The following is a 24207-nucleotide window of genomic DNA, read 5'->3' on the forward strand; positions in this document are numbered from 1 at the left end:
TTTAAAAATGTTTTTAGAACAGCATGTTAAATTGAACTAATACTTAATTGAAGAGGGATGTTCCAGGAATATTCATCCTTCAACTAAAAAATAGGGTATAGAGTCACTGTTGCATATTATTTCAGTCTTAAGACGAGGTCAAAAGGTCTGTATCAGCTTTGCACATGTAGGAATGAGGCCCATAAGAGTAACACAGACATGAGCTTATGTGTTTCAAGGTAAATAGAAGCTTGATTCAAAGGTAATTAGGTAAATGGTTTCAAGGTAATTAGGCCAATGGTGGTTAGTGGTGTAAACATATAGGCCCTACCAGCTCGTTGGTCATAATTTAGACTGACACCTGCATAAGTGATGTCTCCTTCTGACCTCAGGCTACAGAGCTGACTCTAATTTCGACTTTTGAAACCACCATACATGCACTAGTCGAATTCATTAGTTTGACAGCATGAATGAATGAGATGCATCTATACATTTACAACAGTTACTGTAAACCTTCTTTCCAAATCATAACGAACAATAATGCTGAGGAAATATATGGTGACTAATAACTGAACCCAATGTGTGCTTTAAGCAATCAACTCGTGGAGACTTTTTGTGATACATCTTATCTATTCTTACTTTTCCCTTTCCTACATTAAAGTGATTTCAGAATGGGTTTAGCCATTGTTTTGTTGTAGCTGTGACATTTCAGGTTTGCAGGGTTCCCTTGTGTCGCTGTCTCATGTGTCGTAACATGTGTAATTCATGCTGTGTGTGGGACACAAAGGTGACAGATGGGTAAAGTAAAGACCAATAGGAAGTGCCTTTGTAAGGTGTTGTCATATACACACCGTCTGTAAAGTTTAAACTATTTCTGATAGATTTCATTCTACAAATTGAACTGTCGATTTATAGACCTAAACTCAATTAAACACTGCAGATGAAACCCCATAGCACCAGTGGGTAAAGGAAATCTCCAAAAAAAAAAATGATGACTGTGAAGGCCAAGCATTACATTCATATCGTTTTAGCAATATAATGAGCTTCCTTATCTCCAACCAGCTAAATACTACCTTATAATAAACTGTAAACAAACACTGAGTTTGTCTTGTATTGTATTAACCAGCAGAGGGCGCTCAGAGTCTTGGAAAGAGGTGCCAAGGTATACCATTGTAGGAAGAGCTGTTTATTTCCTCTGATTTTTTGGGGGGATATTTAGTCGATAAACTCAGAAAAAAATCTGAGCTAAAAAGAGCCCCTAAACGACAAATGTACGTCAATACGTCCTTAGTTATCATGCGCTCTGTTACATGTTATGTGTAGCTGCTGGAAGCCGACCCCTGTGGGCTTTCCCGAAATTTAACCCTTGCATGTACAGTATGTCTGCCAATGTGCAGGCTACCTTCTACTAAACAGCCAGAGAAATTGCCTTCTTCAAGCTGCGTGGTATGTGTTTACAGCTGAAAAAGAGAGCAGTGATGTGGGGAGGTGTCCTGAGGCTGTGGGGATTGCTATAGTCAGAACGAATGCTATTTGGACTAGCGCTGAACCACCACCACCACCACCACACTCGCGTATTAAACTTAATCCATCTTTGCCCCCTCCCCTCTCTAGAGATGGCTGATGATGACTGCTGGTGTCAGTACAGCTGCTGCTGCTGCTGCTGGCGGAGATTTGCATGAACCGAGGCGCCGACTGTTGACAATCCCACTCCAAACCCGGCCTGGATCCAGACTCCATCTTTTCGGGCCTTCCTTAGCCATTATTTTATTTACTAAATGCCCATATCCCTCCGCCGGGTCAGAGAGTATTTTGAAGAAATTAACAAACGCTAAACGTGGTATTTTTCACAATTTATCCTCAGCGATGTTTTAGGACGCGTTCCCCACTCACAGCACGTCATTTTTTTTGAAGAGCCTCGTCAATTTGGAAAGATACGCGTGCCGTAATTGTGGTAGGGGGGAGATGGGTCTACATCATGAGGAGCCTAGAGGGGCTGTGCTTCGGTGCCACTTATCATTAGATATGGCCACCGTTATAGAGTACACCGAAGCGACATCTTCAACTTAATTTAGTGGTATTTCACAGTGTTTTCGCGGCTCTGCCACTGCGTTAGACGGGTTGTTATTTTGACAAGCTTGTGTTTGTTTTTTTCATGTTTTTGGAGGCAGTGGTTACTGCGTGGCAAGGCTGGCTGCCGAGAGTCTCCTAACTGGCCGCTTGGTCCCGCAGCTTGTCGATGCTGAGAAAATAGAACCAGTTGCCAACCCGAAGCGGTCGGCGTCCAACATTTGATTTGCGCGTTGCCGTTCAGTCGCTACGGATTCACGTTTTAAGTTTCATTTTACGGAGACTTCACCTGGACTTTGGCTCGTTCGTAACGTTAATGTTAAAATTGTTTGGCCGTAGACTTGGGTGGCTAACACCAAGTAGCTATATAAGCCGAACTCGTGCGACGACAGCTGTCATTGGAGAAAGGAAAGTGATCTCTTCCCAAAATGCGTGTGCCTGTGAACCGGTTTTTTGTTGGATTTACATCACCTGCGTTTCCGTCAAATGGGCCGAGCATGGAATAACATCGCAACGGAGGAATACAATGATATGCGTGATGCAATTTTGAGAATTGCAGTGTTGCTTCATTGGAGAGAGGCTAGCTAGCTCAAATAGCTTTGCTAGCTAGCTTGGGGTTTGATAAAAGTGCGACGTTTCATCCTCCAGTTTTTTGGACATGAAGAGGATAATTCGCTATTCATAGGGGCTGGAAGGTAAGATGTTGAAGTTGTTTTTTTTAATGCATACAGGATTCATTTGTGGGCAACATTATCCACCTCCATTCTGATGTTGGAGGGGGGGTGGTGGTAGGGGGGGGGGGAGGTTGTCGCCGCCTTGGCTCTCATGACTCAGACTATTCAACGGAGCATTCAGTAGACTGCTTCATGGGTGTTTTATAATCACAAATAGAAGGGCTAGGTTGTGTCTTCAATGTCTACCATCCACACTGCTACACCACTAACGTCAGTGTAAAAACAAAAAAAGGCAAGAAAACAAAAGTCTACGCCATTGTGTAGCATATCATTTTCACTTTTTTTTCCTGCAGCATTGTAGTTCTCAAGAACTGTTCCGTTTCAATGAATAGACCGAGCCTTTGTGTTGGTCACAGATGCTCTCCATTGCCTAGTACCCCAAGTTATAAAGCTGGTTAAAGGATAGTGTGGTTTTAAGATTGCCCTGTAAGTTTCACATTATGCCCACAACATGTAGTGTAGCATTAACTGTGAGACTACAAAAGGTTGGAGCATTATGGTGTGGTGTTTTTTTTGTTTTGGCGTAGGCGATAGTTACCATCTAGCACCCTGAGTTGGCCAACTAACTACGACCATAGGTATAACCTGTTTGCTGTGTGACCCTCTCTCAAAGTTGGCTTACTGGTGAATGTCCCCTCACAACCGAGCCTAATCTGCTTTTCACCCTTTAAAATATTAACTATGTCTATCATATATAAAGACTATGCCAAGGCTACTTTTTGTCTGGGGGGTCTTCAAGGAAAGGCGACAGAGTTCAACACAACAGGCTAGCAGTCGTTAGCTGTATGCAGCTGCTTTGTGCCCAAGCTTGAGTTAACAAAAGCTAACGTTAGCATGTCTTTCAATTGTGAATGTGATGGTCGTGACTGCCTTAGGTAGGTCTCCGGATGCTAACCTCAGATGCCCTTATGTTTCATGTTAATTTCATGACGTTTTAGTTAAGCTTCACCATGTTGTAAAATGTGGTTATAAGATGCTCCTTATGCAACTTATTGTTGTTGCATTACCACTTACTGTACAGTGTTACAGGAGAACTGTGAAGCCCCCTGATTCTTACTCAAGGATTTAAAGTCAGATTATCATTTTTGATTAATTGTATTGACAACACAAGCATTGTAATGGCTAATAATTATTGTGGATTTTGGTGTTGTTGGTCCACCATCCGTCCACAGAGCCTGGTGGAGGCAAATTATAGATAGAAGAGAAGAAGTGAATTACCACTGTAGTGAATGAAGCTTTCACTTCCCCAATACCTTACAACACAAACAGAGACCTCTTGGTTCACCAATACCAAATTATTTTTTTTAAAATCACTCAAAGCCAAACAATGAACAACACACAAGTAGCAAATTGAAGTAATATTTTAAACAGTTGTTAAGGACAAAAAAGCGATGAGGGCACATTTATGTAACGTGAGAAAAATATATCACCCCATCTTGACAAAGGTTTTTAAAAAGTGCAAGAATATAATGTAATGTGGCACATCAGGCCCACCACGGTACTGTATATAAAACAGTATACTGCTATACTGAAACTAAAAACTACCAATATGAATTTCTAATGAGTCATCCTTAAGATTAGTCATAATGTACTCTGATGTGATTGCATTTTGGTGGAGAAAAACAAGCTAAACTGATAAGTGGCTTGTACGGATTTTGTGCAGATCAGCCATCAGCTGTATTACCTTTTTCTTTCCCAGGTTAGAGGGTCATGGGAGGGTTCTTAGTAAAATGAAAAGAGAAGAGGTGAGGTTGATCTTCTCTAGTAGTTGGATAACCTGCACACGAACATAGGTTTCAAGTGAATTGTATCTTTGTCTCACTCATTTTATTTTCATGGAGCTGTTTGTTTAAGATTTTAATGTAACACAGGGGTGGGCAACTGGCGGCCCGGGGGCCACATACGGCCCCCATCAACCCTCAATGTGGCCCTCAGTTCAATTTTGACATATCAAATAATTGGAATCATGAAGAAAACATGACAAAATCTGCCATGAAATCATGAAAACCAGAAGTACGTCCATAATAATATTTGATCACTGGTATATGTTGAGATAAATTTGAGACATAATTGATTTCAATTATTTTTGGAAACTACAGTTTGGCCCCCTGGCAGTGAGAGTTAAATGAATGTGGCCCTTGCTGTGACCAAAGTTGCCCATCCCTGATGTAACACATCCCAGCTTCCCCCTACTTGGATTTTCAAATATTTTATCACACTGTATCCCTGTTCGTTCACAAAACTCAGTTAACATTACAAACGTTGGAACAATTAGAAATCATGGAGCATATTTGATCTAATATTTCACTTTTGTAGTAGTTTTGCTGTGTATTTTTAATTTCATAGTGTTAATCAGGTCATTTATTTGAAAATCATGGTCAGAATGGTTTGAGACTCCAAAATTACCTCACTTAAACACAACCGTGACAAAGAGTAGTCTACTATGAGCTTATCAGACTGTTTTATTGTGTTTGATAACAGTGATCTGCTCACTGTACAGCAGACACAAACCAACATGGGCATTTGCATGCTACTGACCACCTGGGGAATAAATCAATTAATCTGTAATCGCTTTTAGATCTGTTTATTTTTCTTAAATAAATATCTTGTCATTAGCTTGCATCATACTCAAATGTCTTTCAACAGCCACTTGCTAACTTTGTCTTTGGCGACCATGTCCATGTAGGCAAACAGCACAGCTGCCAACATCAATGTCTCCACCAGATTTTTAATAACAGTACTGCTGTTTAAAGAGTTTGGCAGTGCTTTTATTTAAACAAAAAAAAAAATCTGTCAAGCTTTAGTTGTAAACATGTTTTAATCATGCAACAGTTGAGCTCCAGTGATCAACAAAACACTTGCTGGGCTCCATCATTAGCCTGCAGCACAGTAAAAGTCTTATTGCACTGCCTTGTTAACAAGTCTCAATGTTCACGTATGCAGGCAAACACCCTTTGAAAAGCAACGGATGAAGAGACAGCTCACTCAGGAACTCATCTCAAATATTTAATACACCACCACTGGTAAATTTGTCAAAATTAAATCCAATATAAAGCACTCATTTGTTTGTTATCGAAGCTGAACACTGTAAGGATGTGGGTTCACTTTGTAAAAAAATACATATCCCAAAAATATAGTTAGATAAGGCTTTTTGTTCTGTGTGGCTTACAGGTTAGCACCAGGGCTAACCATGATATCCAGAAATATCCATATTAATATGGCTTACCCAGTCAGACTTAACAGTGATTTTCCTTGTTCTTCTACACTGTAAGTGTAGTACTTAAAAGTTAAAAGCAAGGTGACCTCTGAAGACATGTTCTAAAGTTTTCCAGGGTGAAATCCATTATGTTTGCTTGGGTTTTGAGCAACCTGGGTTTTCTGTGTGTTTTAACCCATTTAACAACAACATTTACATTTTTATTCAAATAATAACTTTTCAAGCATATAGCTCAGAGCTGCAATTTTCATGTTATTACAAACTGAACATGTGCAATAAATGCATCAGAAAAACTAGAGTTGTTCTCATACTGATGCTGGTATCGTATCCAAAAACGGCCTGAAATGCATTATGGGGTATCAGAAGAAACGACAGAGGAAGCACTGATCAGATGCCACCGTTTATAAGCCCTGTAAAAATCAATAGGTTTCAGGTTAATTAACGATAAAGAACAACAACATTATGGTGCTAGGGGAAAGTATAATGTGAAGCAAATAGGCCTTTATGGGTATTTGTATTTGTACCAAACCGTTTTGATTCAGGTGTCATGATTAATCATATGATTAATACTTTAATACAGGCAGTCGCACATGGCAGTATTCCCACCACAATCCTGAGATAATCCAGAAGAATTTCAAAATGCACAAAGAAGAGTAATATAGTCACATGACACTGAGGAGCCAAAAGACCCGCCTGCTTCTTTAAATGACCAATATGTAACTCTTACGCCTAGCTTTTAAAAGGGGTACTGCAGGCCAAATTCAAAACATTAGAGAGAGCTGTCTTCACCCACCCCCTCCTTACTAGAGCCAATGTGCATGCAGGTTGCCATGTCACAGACAGTGAAGCTTAATTTTAGCCAGCTCTGCATTGGTCTAGAAAGCTTTCTGTGCCCTAAGCTCTCTCCATTTTTCAAAATCATCTCCAATAATTATCCTTTTATTACCACGTTTCTGGTCGTGAAGCTTATTAGAAAAATGCAGAGGCTTCGTAGGTCGGGTAGAATCCGATATATCTGAACCAGTTCGCTTGCCTGCATCCATCGCTGCAACACCTGTTGGTTTTCCATTTGCCTGGTAAATAGAGGGGCAAAACGGCCGTATGAGGGTGCAATAAAACTGCTTACCTTCTCTGGTCAAAATAAATACAGATCATTCCGGTCCAAAATTGAAACTATGAAGGAGGAAATACTGGCAGCTGCATTGTTGTCAGAGAAACCAGCACTTAAACAAAGTATGTTATGTCTGATGATATAGTAGGTGCATTTAATTATTCAGTAATTCAAAATCTTACATATTGGACCTTTAAATCAGTTGTGCACTAATTGGTGAAAGCATGGATACTACAGCGGCAGGCTCAAGGGGCTTTCCCGAACCCGTGTTGAGAGCTGTAGATAAATTAAACCTCCGAACAGCCAATCAGAGAGATTCCTCTCACCAACCGCACCGACGCCAATTTAACATGTCGAATCTGCCGAAAACTGGCCGACAGATAGCAACGGAGCCGGACACACCGCAAAAACTAGGGCGACGATCGCTCACTGACGGTCCAACTAGGACAGACGGCTGATGATCTTTTTGGTGTGTCAGGGCCTTTACTGGCACGAGCTGTTAGTGAGCATGAACTACTGCTGCAACCACTGATAACTATGTCATTGCACACATCATAAATCATAAATATTTAATTTATTTTCTCTGTAAGTGAATTTATTTATAAATCTTATTTTTGCTATATTGCTCATAAAGGCAGCATATTTTTTTCCAATGTTGCAAATCAAGAAATGGTATTAATTTCTGTTTTGCTTTTATTTTGAGTCATTTTGTTTTGTTTCCCCCTTTTTTTTAATTTTAATGTTTAAAGCTACACTACAGGATGCACCGACTATCACAGGTAGTTCTAAAGTATACAAGATGGAACAAACATTAACTTAAACGGCTGTTGTTTCAAAATAAGAAAAAACGAGAAACCTGCAACTGGGACACCCAGAACCGAGGTACGACCCTGACCTCTGTGAACTGTTACATACCTAGAATCAAAGCTGGAAAAATGTCATTAATAAGTCCCTTTACACCAAAATGGTGTAGAAAAGACTGCCAGAAAGTCAATGAAAAAGAAACATTTAACACACGTGCTTTATACCCACTCAAAATAAGAACATTTGACCTCACAGATGAATGGGGACGTGGCCCATTCATTCACACCATTTTGCCAATATGATAAAGCCCAAGATAATTGTTAGTTACCTCCAGGGTAATTGGTGTCAATTTGGAGGAAACTGCGAGGCAAAAGGTAGCATGATAGCTGAGGAGAGTGCTGAAGAAAACGTGGTTAACTGAACCTTTTCAGTGTTAAAGCACAACACTGCTGCTTTTTGGAATTATTTTATACTATGAGATGCTGTAAACTCAGGTATTATGTTTAACATGCAGAAATGCATCAGAACTCCATTGCTTGTTTGTTGAATTGTTTGTTTGTTGCACATCATATTATTCAGGCCTAATAGGGCAACTAGTTGATTTTAGTGTATAGAAATTACACTGCCTGACCGATGAGGGCAAAAAAGCAAAGTTGTATTAAGTTTTCCTTTTCCAACCAGTGAAAAAGGGAATGCCTGTCTCTGTTAGAACAAATAGACCTATTCTTGATGTTTCTTTTCGCTGTAGTTCAATAAAAAAAAAAAAATTGTGCCTTTATTCAGATAGGATAGTCGAAAATCAGAGAGAGAGAGAATAGGGAATGCCATGCAGGAAAGGAGTCACTGGCTTTGTCTCAGTTCTCTTAAAGGTACAGCTTGTAACCACAACATTCAAACTGGGCCCCTCCTGCTGGGCTCATCGCCTCCAGAAGTGCACACCCACTGCAGGAGTTAGCGTGTATGTTTACTGCCTGTAGCTAGACTGCAAGCTAACTTAGAACAGGCCTATTTCCTTTGTGCTTTTGGAAAATCAGATAATTTAGCACACTAGCACGTGCTAACAGCAGGTGTTTGCCACCGGCCTGCCCAACAGAAAGCAGGCAAACTCTGTGGGTGTAAGCCAACGGAAGGTTCACCCTCTTTTTGGAACAAGCTTTGTTCCCGAGGGGGTTTCGTATACACGTCCACCCCTAAACTCCCCTGTGTGCTGTCATTGGCTGGGGGAAGTACAACCGCTCCCTACCCAGAAACATCCCAAGTCAACCAAAACAACACAAAACATAAAAATACAGGCAGACAGGTGGCACTGAAGAAAACGCTGAGCCTACTAGCTCAAAGCGGGTTGTGAACATTGTCGACAAGAAAGGCCACTGTGCTCTAGGAGTTAGGTGATCATTTTGCTATTTACACTCCCACAAAAAACATAGTAACGTGCTCAAACCTGTGCCGAAGACATGACAGCTAAAACAGGCAACACCACAAACCCTTTCCACCATTCAAAACAATATCACGACGGGCCAGTAACCCGTAGTGTTTTCGTGATAACATTTTTGGTCATATCGCTCAGCCCTACATGCATCCCACCCTTATGTCCTTTCCTTGCATCTTAGTCCCTCCCACCAGAGATTCATGGAGAGGAAGGAACAGGAAATAAAGTGAAGCAGAGAAGGAACGAGAAAATATGTTTTATAAGAGACATGAGACGTCCCTTCCTCCGCAGCAAGTGAAGCGATGTCCGTTTGTGATGATGACATCAGCTAATCACGGCTGGATTTTTTTTCAGTCTGCTTTAACAGCTGTTTGTTTCTGCACAAATACGCACTATTAATTATAATCAAATAAACACATTAACAGTATTTGTCTCTATATGTAACCTTATTACAAACACCTGTACATGAAGAAAAATCTTCTCAATCAAACTAAGACACCACAAGGTTAATTTACTGAACAGAATACCAGTTTTCTTTAAATACAGGATTATGACCTCATTAGGTAGAAAAGACGTTAAAAAGTGTCGCTGTCATTCTGGTCTGTGAGGCTATGTATTCCAGCACAGTTTGCAATACACAGTGAAAGGGGACGAATTTTCAATTGCCTCTGCTAGTGTGCATTGTGTGATGATGGTGGCTGCATACTACTGGTATATTGGTCGCACCGGTTAATAGGACACAGCCAACTATTAGATACAAAAATAGGTATTGAAAGTGCTTCCTAGACACCAGATTTTACAGTACTCATGTCAAACACTTTTTTTTTTAATCCCAGTTTATCACAAACCAACTCTTTAGAAACTGATATGTTTAAAACCTCTCTCACCATCCATTTAATGTCAGTTTTGAAGTCCGTCTTTTGTCCGTTTTTAAAATCAAGGAGTTCTATCTGAAAAGGGGGCATGTCTTCTAAAAGACTTCTGTGAAGTTTGCTCTCATTTATCCTTGCTCATCACTCCTTTCCTTGTTTCGAGAACTACTTCGGTTTAACCGCGGTGTGAGGACCCAGCAATTAAGAGAACTGAGAGAGGACCTGAATCCAGGCCTCCCGCTTTGAGGACAACAGCCTCTGTACTTGGGGCACGCAAACTAACTTGTGGTCTGCTTTTTATTCAGCTAAATTGCCATTGTAACTTATGCTCCTCATATAACCTGGTATCTAGGTTGGACGATGTTCAAAAAAATCTCATGTTGTATACTGTCAGTTTCTAACACTGTTTTGTTCGACCTAAAACAAATCCTGATCCATTATCCTTTGCTTCTCTTCTGGACAAATGCCATCTCTAAATTTCCTTTCAAGTTGTAAAATATAACTAATGGGCAACATTTCCCATGTTTACCATTGTGCGATTGTAGTGGGTTTCTTCAAGTGGGTGGGTTTCAGCAAATAGAAAACCTGGTGCGGCTTGATGTGGAATGACTACAGAATGCTTCAAGTGAGAAGTGGAAGTGCAACCCTGTTCACATAAGGAAGAATCCTAGTTATAGTGAATGTTGCTCTTGGGTATATTTTTCGACTGTGGGTACTGGAGACATTTCTTCAAGACGTGGAATCTTGGATTGGATGATTGGTATTGCAACATGGACATATTAACAATACATGCCTCAAACCCATTGAAGATACTCCCAAGGTGTCTTTGACGCCAAGAGGAAGCCAAAGGTTTCTTACTTCCATGTTATCAACCAAAAATGAGAACTGCCTACATTTTTATATTATTGATCATGGAAGTGATGCAGGAAAACCCTTTCTCTTTGTGTAGGTACTAGGGATGGGTATGAGTATTCTAGCACTACTTACTGACGTCTTTATTTGAGTAATGTTTCACTACTACTTGTTGCCCACCTGTGCATGCTTTTTTTTAGACAACAGTGCAACTCAGCTGGGGTTACGTGTGAAATAGATCTTTCTGGGTTTGCCTTACTAAAAATACTTGGTAAGTTAATAATGATTGGAACACACAGAGGTATAACTTCTCCAGCCACAGCTTTGTGGAACTTACACACATGTGCACATTGAGCCAGATTACAGCAAAAACAACTGCTACGGCAGCTACGGTAACTCTCAAAGCACACATTAATCCAAAAGGCAAGAGCATATGACAAACACAGTCTGTTAGATATGCCACATGCCAGCTGTGACCAGTATGGTGATGTCTGTAAGTACTTTGAGAAAAAAGACAACGATAATGTGCAGTGCAAGATATGGGGAATCAAACTTGCATATCATAAAAATACAAGTTCTTTGGTTAACCACCTGCACAAGAAACCGGCAGAGACGGACAACAGACAGTCTCTCATCACATAATTTGCTAGCCCTGTTAGCAGACATCGTTGTGATGATATCAGGGCAAAGATGACCAGCCTGCTAATAACAAAATGGTGACTGTAGATAGTATCCTATAAAGCAAATTATGCTTCCATTAAGTTTTGTTGATGGTGTTCGACTAACTGAAGTACGAGCCACCATCACGGTGAACAACAGCTATGAGAGTGGAAAAGAAATATGAGGAAAGTGCAGCAGAATTCATGGTTGATTTGCAACATGTCGACAAAGTGATGGTGACGACAGACTTGTGGACAGCTTTGTCTACGGAGTCCTATGTTACTGTTGGCTATTTTTTCCGTAAAGTTAATACAACTAATAAAGAAATTTCTGTATATTAAAGTGTACGTTATCGGGGGACATTTATTTTGAAGGGAGAAAACAGAAGTGCATCGAGAGTTTGGCAGCAATTAATAACCCTCCGTTAAATTACTATCAGTTGTCATTTCATTCATAACTGAAATTTTAAGACTGCTGTCCTTTTGACAAAGCATACCGCAGAAAAAATAGAGAACCATGTAACGTTGCAATTTTTTAATTTTTTTTTACAGTAAACATATATATTAAGCGAGTTGAATACTCAATAAGGTAACAAGAACTTCTATACATACCCTTCCCTAGTAGGTAATCCACGTTATGCAACTCTCATATAGCTGAATCAAAAATACATGAAAATCTATGGACTTTGCTCGGGGAGCAAAGTGGAAAGCTATATTCTTCCACCTTTTCAGGATCTGAACATTTCCATGACATGTCTTCTCCTTTGTCCTTTTCATAGTTTGAAAGCCTGTAAAAAGAATGAAATCAATAGAGTTGAAAATCTGCACCTGAGTCTGCTCAGTGTCTGAAAACTTAGTAATTAAAGTATGCAAACAGTGCAACACCTTTTTTTTAACTTTTTTTTTGTTACTTTTTTTTTCAAGAATGGCATCAGAGGATAAGACTGTGGAACCCTCTGACCAGGGACCCTCACCGCCCTCCAGCAGTGTAGGGGCCACCTCCACAGGAAGTCCTGCCCACGCAGACAAGCGACCACGTGGCAGGCCGCGTAAGGATGCTGTTGCCATCCTACCCCAGGCACCACCCTCATCCACATCAAAGAACAGAAAGAAGTAGGTTTTTTTGACATTCAGAGTCATCTAACTGTGCATACATGCTGCAGTTAATGACGTTAAATGGTTTCAGATCTGTGCTACGGCCTACTGGTTGAATAACATTAAGAAGTCCTTGTCATGAGGGGATATAAATAGTACCAAAGCAGTTTGGTTTCAGGTAAAGCAAGCTTAGAAAATTCTTACTGCATTGCACACAGTGTCTGGCTTCTTTGTATTTTCCATAGCAACATATAATGCCGCTTAGAGCTGCTCTGTAACATAATGCCCCCAAGGTTCTTAACTCTCTCCGTAGTCTGTCCTCTCAATCAATCTTATTTCTCTGCTCCCAATGGATCGTTTAACTCTGCAAGAATCCAGACGATGCGTTAATGCAACAGTGGAAGAATGACCTGAAACAGACATGAATAACTGTATGATGATGATCTGGTCAGGAATAATCCATCCGGAGAAATGCATTTTTTTTTTATCTGCCACTCTTTGTAAAGTTTTTTGTGTCAGTGTCATAGTCTGGTTAAAGACCACAGTAATTGATTGTGAAAAAACAAGTTCACAATAAGACAACAAATACTGGCTAAAATTATGTAGCTTACTGTGCATATCATTTAGCTTTCACATTTTAAATTGAATCAATTTAAAGCTTTTGCACCTACAAATTGCTCACTGTTGAGTTCATGTTGCATAGATTGCCCAACTCAACCAACTGTAATAATGAGAGCCAAGCTGATGGATATAAAACCTTAACACCTTTTAACCAAGTCAATACAGTCAAATTTTTAATTGGATTATTTGTCATAAACAGTACAGGAATGGATAGCGGCTTTAAACTACCAATTTTTAATTTGAATGACTTGAAATGATACTGAAGAAGAAGATAAGTGACAACTGTGCTTAATCACACACACTGAAAACAATCTTCACAGTTTTGAGTTTTCCTCAGATTATTTTGACAGTTTGGACCGACTGGCTTCCTCTTTAGTAGAAATGAACAGTGTGTAAATAATATGAAAATTACCGTTCAAAAGTGTTAAAAAGCCTGTTTGCATGTGACAAAGCAGGATGTGTCAGATTGCTCTGTAGACCTGGTTGGTGAAAATTACTAGATTTGCCCACGCTCCATCTGCTAGTCAGTCACTTTTAGACCAGCTTGATCCAGGTCTGGTTTTCCAGGCAGCACCCTCCTAGCTGGGACTACTTACAACAGCATTATTTTCACCTTTCTTTCTCTCTCGTTCGCTCGCTCTCTCTCGCTCTCTCTCGCTCCCCCCCTCTCCCCCTCTCTCTCTCTCTCTCTCTCTCTCTCTCTCTCTCTCTCTCTCTCTCTCTCTCGCCATCTCTCTCTCTCTCCCCCCCCCTCTCTCTCTCTCTCTCTCTCTCCCTATGGTGGGAGTGTGGGGGATAAGTTGTGCAGGGTATGGGGTTGAATGTTAGTCTTGAGTGTTTGTCAGTGAATTGACTGGCTGTCTGAATGCTGAAATGTGATGCCTTTAGCGTAGTTATATGTAATTACAGCTGAATGTTGACGAGCAGTCTTTGTAAAGACGTCACCAACACCAGTGACCGCTCTGTGTGTGTACACCAGACTGTGGTCTCATAGATGAAAATGTCACACACAACTTATTGGTGCATTTGGATTTTTCTCCCAGGAATCATAATCACTTTAATGTCACAAATTGACACTATTTTTTGTCTGCTCATTTAGCTGGGTCCTGGTGGAAAGCACTTAGTAGTTTTACATGTCTGTGACCTCTGTGTCGTGATAATCAGTCATAGTCCCTTCCCACAAAAGCAGTAGTACAATATTTTGCATAAAGTATTTAGCATTTTCAGACATATGATTATATTGCAGTTCATTTTGGATTGATAAACAAATGGGTAATTTGCATCAAAGATGTATTCATGTATCTGCATATTGATCAGTTGTCATTTTTGATTCTTGGGTTCGTCTGTGCACATGCTTCACAGAACCCAATAGTTGTAAGTGTGCTTCTAATATCAATTTCCGTTATCAAATGTTATTGGTTAATCTGGAAGAAATGCTTTGCCTCATAAGAGTTGTATGAATTCAGATTCTGAGATGCACAAACTACAGAAAGAGAGCTGAAACTTCGCTCTGCAGCTAAAATGTTTCCATGTACATAAAAGACCTCTCTTTTTAAGTTTGGTTATTTTCTATATGGCTATGATATCTGTGTTTGACTCAAGCTTACAGGTAATTATGTTTAATCCAACGTTGCTGGAGGCCACTTCTGTCACTCTGTAGGTTTCAGCGTGTTCCTTATCTTTACATGGAAGTCATTTAGAGGGAGGGGTTGATTTGGCATCCAGCCATTTGTGATTTTTCTCTTCAGTGGCACCGAAAATTACCGCCCACCCCTCCATCCGTGCATCTCCTCCCTCACATCCAACCCCCTGAATCCCCCTGAGCACCCCTGAGACATGCTGCTTTCATTTCGCTCGTGTTTGCGCTCCCCACTTAGCATGCTAACAATTGTTGTTGCCATTTAATTTGTATCCTTGACAATTACCCCATCCACATGGCGCTTCCACATGGATTAGTTTAACAGAGGTCCCATTGGAGGATCCTGAGACTGGCGGATCTCTCTATACTGTATGTTAAAAAGGAATCTGTGATGGTGTGTGTGCACACATCCTTATGAGTTGGCACTGAGGCATATAGTTGGAAAAATACATCTTTGCTTGATCTGCTGACAGGGCATTTATTGTAATATATGGGGAGGGTTGCAGTTTCTTGTTTTAAAAATTATGACAGTGGAAGAGTTGAGAAAAAAGCTTGGATAACAATTGTCGGGCACTCTAGGGAGGAAATCTGGATAGGATCTGTATTAAAATATATTTCGGTCACTCTAAAGGACATATGAGAAGGGGTAACCCAATTAGTTTTGTTTTTCTTGCATTGTTTCTCAAAGTCTTTTAGATGAGGTACATTTGCTAAACACAGTTCAGACTCGATACTGGATACTTGTATATTTCTCCCTGCAAACTGTTGCTGCTCCGTGCTCAGCATCATTGAATGAATGAACCTTTTATTTTCATGTCTTGTCATTTACATGACCCATCCCACATAGAAGTAAAATATTTTACTGGGTCTAAAGCTTGCCTTGATTATTTTGTTTATGCATCATGCCTTAGAGAAGTAGTGTCAGTGTGTTTTTGACAGGGTTGCAGTATTATACCAATTCACAATAACCTCTGGCACAAAACTAGTCTGAAAAAATCCTTATATATGGTAAAAAGAATATTAAATATCAGTATTAGGACACAGTACTTCATGAAATAATAAAGAAGCACTCATTTATATCAAAACATTTTTCCTTCAAGCTTCATTGTGGACAATGATGATGATAGCGATAGTAGTGTGCTGTAGGAGTGGCTGGAAACAGCAGTCTGAATAGGGTTACAATAACTATTTCAAGTCCACTTCTGTGTACACGTATGGAAAGACATTTCAAAATAAGCCAGGATCAAGATTATTCTATGGTGCAGAAAAGGCACAAATTGCTGAATTATGATCGATCACATTGAATGAAAAGAAACGTGTGGTGTTTGTTTAAAGCATCTTTATTCTGAAACAGATGGCTTTGTTCTTTTTTATTAATAAGAAGATTGTGTTTTCATTTGAATGTAAGAAAAGTTTATATATCAAATTAGCTTTTTCTTTAGGTAAAATGTAACTGTTTGTGTTAAATGGGTACATAATATATTCCTGAAATCAGTCACAGGCCCTTGAATGTGACAGACTTTGTGATACTGGCAAACATTGCATCGTTGTTCAAAGAATCAATGTAAGGCTGAACTGCTCAGCTGACTTTCTTCCGTTCTCTTATCTACACACACATAGCCTACACATGCAACTCTCTCATTCTGTATCTTTTAGTTGTGTCTTTCTGATCTGTTGTCAATCATCATCAGCAGTATGTTAAAATTTGAAAAGTTTCACTCAATGTCGTTATCACATCAAGGGATCTGCGTGTCTGGAGAAGTAAAATGAACAGTAAACAAACATGGCGGACATCCTTTCCTTGATAGTTCAATTGTGGTATGTTTTAGGAGACGAGTATAAAAATTTGTGTTGTTGCCACAAATAAACAAGTTGGTCCTGCATTTATGACGTCCGTCCAGCTTTATGCTTTGCGTTTGCTGTTGTCGGTGTTTGCTGACTTTGGTCGGAAGGGGGTAATCAGTCCCAAAATTGGTTGAATTATCTTTTAGCGTGTACACTGCTTTATTGATGATGATGATGTGTGTATCGCAACGGTCATCCTAGACTACAACAGCAGGATAGAATCGGCAGCAAGCAGCAGCAGAAAAAGTATTAAAAGGGGAAGTCTATGGTGGGTATCACACCAGACATCCCCCAACGCATTATTATGATCAAAATATCTACTGAAGGAATTCTTTGTGTTTATTGTCTGCATCATTTGTTTTGTCCAAAGCTTCAATGAACAGCGCTCATTTTATTGAACATCACAGCCTGTAATGATAATTATACGACCTAATGATATTTCTGTTACAGAACACGATACAGAACATGACTCATGCTCATTCATGATCAGAAATTTGTTTATAGCATCTTAAATGACCAACCTATTATCATACAATTAGTTTAAATTCAATTCGTCATCACTCAAGGGATTTCAAATGCTAAAGGTGTTTGTTCAATGCTAATCTGAATATGAGCACACACTTTTCAGTTCTGGTGTATGCGCAGCAGTCAATTTTGATTTGTTATAACTGTCACTCTAGACGGGCAGTCATTTCACAGCCTTTTTACCTGAATCTTCAGAGTATAGCTATTGGTAATAGCTGCCAGCCTCCATCTTTAAACTCCATATACTACCAGTGTATATATAACCCCTCCCCTCTTTGCTTTACAGTAGCTTGAGTGCCTCCATTAAAAATCAGTGACAGCTGTGACTATATTTAACTAATTCATGGACGTTGCGCTGCCTCTCCCCCATCAAGAGGGAAACCCAGGCACTTTTCTTGTCTTATTCACTGCCCCTATTCAGATGTGTGTTTTCCTTCCTCCCCCTAGGGGTCGCACCAGAGGGAGGGCTGTTGTGGACGAGGAGGACAGCATGGATGGGACTGAGATAACAGAGTCCTCTGGCCTGCAGGACACAGGTGAGCCTTTGCATCCCCTTTTTTTTTTTTTTTTTTTTTTTTTACACATTAGTCATGTTAGAGTGATATAAAACTTGAACTTGCTCATCAAGGCAGCCGCATGCAGAGAGTGTTTGGAAAGGGTATTTCAGTTAAGGTAGAGGAGTCTCCCTCTCCTGGAGAAAGGATGGATGAGAGCTTTTGGCACCCCATGCGTCTTTAGGGCTATAATTGAAAGGGTTTAGCCTGAGCTGTGAAGCTGCAGTGGGTGTGTATTTTTTTTCTTCCTCCCCTTACTGCTTCCATCTCTCCTCCTGCTCTGAGATTGGCATTGAGGTGCAGTGGGAAAGAGCCCAAGGCTAATGCCCTCTAAAAGCTTTTTAAAATCCCATCAGTCTTTCCAGACCCATTTATGTGCTTTTTTATGTGTGTACATCACATCACGTGATCATGCCTCCCATTCTCATACATCTCTGTGCTGCGCTGTTGGCTGTGCCACAGATATTGGGGAGTGAAATTCTGCCTGTCGCTAGCTTACTTTTATTAGCTGTGGGTTACGTTACATAAAAAGGCAATTAGGCGTTTTAGAATATTCCAAGAATGCGATTGTCAGGGTTCCAGCTTCTATTCCAGTAAACCCTGTTGTTTTATTATTATAGTTATTTGTCTTATTACCAACCTCACATTCCTGTGAGATGGAACGAGGTAAAAACACGAAACTTTGCACAATAACTGTGAATGATGTGCATTAGCTTCACAAGAAATATGAACCCAATTGGCCAGATGGTCCATTTTTGAAAGGACACGCCCCTCACACCGTTAATCAAATTGACTTTTAAATTTGACACACAAGTCCAGCTGTGCCCTACAAAAAAGCCGCTTGGACTATCGAAGTCCGCCATGATGGATTTAACGCCATTTTACATTTTTGGAAAATCAAATTTATAATTTCTTCCTCTGTAACCTCATTGGGTGACGCTTAGCAAATAATTTATAAGATATGTTGATATATTTTTTAATATTTTGACCAATAAACGTTGATAGGGGCGGAGCTTATCAGAGAAATGGCCATAACTCATTAACAGAACGTCCAATTCTTATAAATCTTGGTATGGATGTTCAGGGTGTAACTAGAAATGGGCCTTGATGGCGCCAGATGGGTGGCATATTATTTTGCGCCATCCACAGGAGGCACAAATTGTTTAGTTAATGTTTAATATTTAGTAATTAAACAGAATTGTCATAAGATTTCTCACCTCACTCATAACCCAAAATAAGTCTTTCATAGGTGCCTTTGGTTTTTATGAGGTAATGAGCCTGAAGTGTCATTGTGTTATTCAATTGGATGACACTGAATCATTGCACTATTAGCCTAATTACATCAATGAAATGTTAATAAAATTTTGCATGGCCCAAAGTCTCAGCAAGAGGTACATTTGGGAGCAGTCTGGTATGATTAGCACAGTGAATTGTGCCTTTTTTCTCATTTAGATCAAAAGCACTCATAAAAGCAACCAAATTGGGTTCAGTTGTGTTTTAGGCAAAATTTTCTCTATTACTATTTAACCACACTTCTTGAGACATTTTTGCTGCTGTGATTTTTTTTCTCTCTCTCTCTCTCTCTCTTTCATTCATTGTAATTGCTATTCTGTACGATAGCATGATGTTCCCTCTGGGTTTACTGTAATCAGTACTTGAGCATATGGTCCCCATATTTTAACATCCATCTCATTAATAAAGGCTGTGTTTTAGACCTGAAGGAAACTGATTAGAATACAATCAACCTGCCCTATGACAGCTTGTGTCTGTCCGAAACTGCATGCTGATTTTTCTGTCATAAGTGCCTCTCTATTGAAGAGCAGCTAGGCCAGTGTTGAACTGGCTATAATGTAAATGCTCTGGATGTATTTAATGTTGATCTTTTTTTTTTGTCCTATAAGAAACAACAATCCAGCCAGTGGAAACTGAGGAATTGGTGACCACTGAAGTGCCAGAGCATGAAAAGCCCACTTCTCCTCTGACCCAGAGCCCTCCAGCTGAGAGTTCAGTAGGACCATCTGCCCCAACGAGTAGAGAAGTCAAAAGCAGGTTGGCAACACTAAACTTCCCCTCAACCATTAGTGTTTGTGCACTGTGTTTTTTTGTTTTGTTTATACATGTGTAGATGAACAAACATTGCAGTACAATTATACATTTGTGTCCAGTGATGTGACATGCTGTTTGCCTCGCTGTGTACACATGCATGGTTAAATTGAAATGGAGTCATCAGCTTGTGGAGGCAGAACCTTCCTCCCAGGTGCCACTCTGTTAAAGGTTGTAATCAATCTCCTGGCCTGTTTCTGTTATCGATGTTGATGACGGAGGGTAGACCAGCTGCATCTCCTGGGATCTTATTAACAAGGCCATTTTGTGCTTAAAAAAGTGATGCATATTAAATGGGCTATATGTAACTTTTTACATTTATAAATCGTTTTTTATCGCCCATTGATAAGCGAACGGTTAACTGATGTGAAAAAGTAGATGTTCACTGTCTATCTGTGTTTGCCTGTATAAAAAGTTTCCCCGGGTCGTATTTTCCGCGAAAGCTCCAGGAAGTGACATTTTATGCACACACTCCCGCTCTCAGCCAGTGCCTGCCGAGACTGTCGTTTGTAGGATGGAAAATGAATACAGACACACAGACTCCTTCACAGACTTTCACATGTGTATGACCACTTACCTCCTCTGTAAACATTATGTCGGTAAATATCCAGTGTTTCGCGGCCGATGATGATGCTCGTTTGTGTACGTACGAGCACGTATGACGAGCAAGTGAGGGAGAGCGAGCAACAGGTTACTGGTGCAGTTCGCCCAACGGCCATACGGTATCGCTAAAAACGCAGTATTTTTGAAAGTTACATACAGCCCCTTTAACCTCACATTATATATCCATACTTTTACATCTCCTGGCCACTAGTCTCTGACAAATTGCACATGTAGTCCACAACACTTGTGTTTGGTTTAAATGGTTGTTTTAAAAAAAAGCCTGTTAGATTTTATATTAAGATATTTAAATATAAAATAGATGTGTATATATATATATATATATATATAATATTTAATAGTGAGCTTACAATGTGAATATCTTCTTCAGATGTGATTCAAGGCTAAAGGTTAAGGTGTATGTGAGATAGTATCTTGCCTGGTTGTTATATGGCACAGAAACAGAGCGAGTGTGTGGAAACAGTGTGTGCACCTGCTCCATAAATGTAGGCCTTATGTGTTTATATGCAAGTTGCTACCCAGACAGTCCCAGAAGAAAGAGGCCTTAATTCATGGTGACATGCGTGCTGCTGCATTAAGTCACAGTAGGTATATATAATTAAACACCCCCTTCCACCCACTTTCTTTGTTTCAGCGAGCATCCTTGTGCCTTCTGTTACTGTGGTAGCCGTAGCCTGCTGGGTCAGGGGGAGCTGCGAGCATTCAGCACCACGCCTGAGCTTGAAGCACTCCTCAGCCACAAGGATGGAGGAGGCTCAACAAGCGAAAGCAGTGATGTCGACAAAACCACTCAGCCAAAAGTGGCAGGAGAGACCACCTCAGGACAGAGGGAAAAGACAAGGTAAGTGGGCCCGACTGACACTGTTGTGACAAATAGTTTGGTTGTCAGTGTTGGTCCAGACAGTGACGAGTCCCTGTAGTGGATAAATATGCTGCAAGAATTGAGAATTTCTTAATGGCCTCACTTTAGTGATTTTTTTTTTTTTTGTCCCAGGCCCCTGTGCAAAGAATGATGTTGGTGTGGGGTCTTAATTGTTTTACATTGGTCTTTTGGAAATATTTTTGGGTTAAATTTTCTTTACCAAATGTATGACAGCAGTTTTAATACTGACTGGGATATTCGGTGGCCACATGTATACATCCATGTTATACAAATGCATGATCTGGAACATAGGAAAAAGCATGCATTCAAAGCACATGAAACCTCCCTCACTAATAGGCCTCTCCTACTAAACAGGTTGTTGTCATTCTTAATTTAAAGGCTGAATAATGACTTTGCCCTCAGCAGTCAGTGTTCCTAGGTTCAGGGATTGCCTCAGCAGGTGAAAGGTGCACATGAGCCCTTTCCTCTGTATGTAATTATGTATTAAGCATCCACATATTTTCACTCTCTGCCAACAAAGGGACCCTCCTTGGACTCTTTGGACAGCAGCCTAATTTGTTTTGCCCCTTTGGAACCAATCAGGCATCTCTCTTGGCTCCCAGTGACGTAATGGGCAGTGGGAGCAGTATGAGTCTGGCCTCATGCCAAGCCAACCAGTAGCCGTTGTGTTGCTGCCGTGTGATTGGTCATTGGGGCCGGTCCTCTGTTTAGCCATATGGGGGGATTGTATATTGATTTGTCAGAGAGGCTGAGGTAGAAGATGAAGTGGGAAAGTGGGGAGGTGGGAAAATATAATTTAGGGTGATGAAACTTTCAGCTGCGAACAATGAGCTGTCATGGCTGCTTCTGTCATGAGTGTGCCATCATGCTTCCAGACACCAGTCTCTTGATTTTGGCCGTTGCTTTGTTTACTGGAACTTAGGTCCTTTTTAAATGCTAATGCTCCCTCTCCACATTTTCCGCATGCTATGCAGCTCACTAGTTCAAGCCAGGGACTCGGGGAAACACATCCTTTTCAACAGATTTTATGAGACAGAACAGCCAGCCTCTTGTGCACACACCAAACAAGATGGCCCTCTTCTTCCTCCTCCTCCTCCTCCTCCTCCTCCTCTCCCTCCTCCCCCACATCCTTTTTATTTGCTCTCTAACATTTTTCCCCCAGCTCATTCTCTGTCTTCTCTCGGCTTTTGCAAAAAAAAAAAAAAAAACACACACACATAGTCCTCTAGCTCTATGTCTCCACTCTGGATTTATCCCTAAGTCGATTCAGGCTGTCCGTTTTTTTTCTAGTGCATCTTCTAGATGTCCTTTATTATATTTTTCAAAACAAAGACCTCTGCTGACCCGCTTTCTCTGCAAACCTTTTCCTTTGTTTCAGTGGGTCTGAAAGCTGCGAGGAAGAACCAGACCCAGCCAATCGATTTTGGGATGAGCTTTCTTATGTTGGCCTTCCACAAGATCTCAATGTCCAGTCTCTCTTTAAGTCAGGTAAGATCCATAGATCGAGCATTTTTAACACGTTAAGATTCATCTGTAACCACCTATAATGGGGAGTTGACTTTCAGGAGATGCAAAAGACATCAGTTGTAATCTCACCTTTCACTCTGCATTTTGACATTTCAGGGCAATGCTGGGCACATCAGAGTTGTGCCTTGTGGTCCGAAGGTGTTTGCGAGGGCGAGGGACAATCTCTGCTTAATGTGGACAGAGCCATTGACTCAGGGAGCACAAAGGTGAGTCATAAGAGAACATCCAAGGACTAATAGGTGTTAACACCATCTTAATGTGTTGGGGCAGCAGGGAAGGACTGCTTCAGTGAGGCACAGCAAAGCTGATGGATCAGACTGGCTGGTAAAGGTCGGCCCCGGCAGTGTGGATCTCTCAGCTGTGAAATGGAAAAGGTCACGCCACTCAACGGGGCTGAGCTCCCATGGCAGCTTAGCTCCTAGTGTTAGCAGTGGCACAGCTCACAGCCCCTTGATTGCATTTGCAGCCCATTGGTCCTGTAGCCCATCATCAAGTCTTCCACTTGATCTCCAGAGTGGCTATTAGTGCACACTTATAGAACTAAGAGAAACGGGGAAAGGATGAGGTTCTGTCACAAATGTGATCAATAGGGGGCTAAATACAGGGGGCTTAAACAGGGGTTTTGATCCTAAGCTGAGAAGTCCAATGAATATTTTTCCCAAAGACACATTAAAGAATAAATCACTGTCTCAAACATAAGCTGAGTCATTCATTAAAAATGTAACAGACATGTTTTAGACTTTGATGTGTCTCTGTCGCTGTTAAAGGAATTTATTAATTATCGTTTCAGATGAAGTCACTCCGGACATATTTGATGATCTCTCTCTATCTCTCTTTCTGCAGCACTGTGCATACTGTAAGCGCCTTGGAGCATCCATTAAGTGCTGTGCTGAAGGATGTGCTCAACTCTACCATTACCCCTGTGCTGGGGCAGCTGGGACCTTTCAGGATATCAGGAGTCTGACGCTCCTCTGCCCCGAACACTCTGAATTGGCCATTGACAAATGTAAGTTTGGTTAAACTTGATTTATAGTACATAAAAGCAATAACGAAATGGATAACATTCA

General features: G+C 40.6%; 1 protein-coding gene across 3 annotated transcripts in view; it reads left to right on the top strand.

Annotated features, from left to right (window-relative positions):
• The first annotated feature begins 2370 nt into the window (after window positions 1–2370).
• Window positions 2371–24207, top strand: part of kmt2cb (lysine (K)-specific methyltransferase 2Cb) — a 67544-nt gene continuing 45707 nt past the window's right edge. For 2 of the 3 annotated variants that reach the window (XM_061044731.1, XM_061044733.1), the window contains exons 1-8: window positions 2372–2744; window positions 12652–12840; window positions 17900–17988; window positions 19908–20055; window positions 21365–21571; window positions 22992–23101; window positions 23237–23346; window positions 23984–24146. In XM_061044731.1, coding sequence (XP_060900714.1) covers window positions 12653–12840; window positions 17900–17988; window positions 19908–20055; window positions 21365–21571; window positions 22992–23101; window positions 23237–23346; window positions 23984–24146 — 1015 coding nt within the window. In that variant the 5' untranslated portion in view covers window positions 2372–2744; window position 12652. Of the gene's footprint in view, window positions 2745–12651; window positions 12841–17899; window positions 17989–19907; window positions 20056–21364; window positions 21572–22991; window positions 23102–23236; window positions 23347–23983; window positions 24147–24207 lie in introns of all 3 variants that reach the window. The other variant, XM_061044732.1, reaches the window with a different exon arrangement.

Source organism: Labrus mixtus, chromosome 8 (genome assembly GCF_963584025.1).
Source record: "Labrus mixtus chromosome 8, fLabMix1.1, whole genome shotgun sequence".
NCBI lineage: Eukaryota > Metazoa > Chordata > Actinopteri > Labriformes > Labridae > Labrus > Labrus mixtus.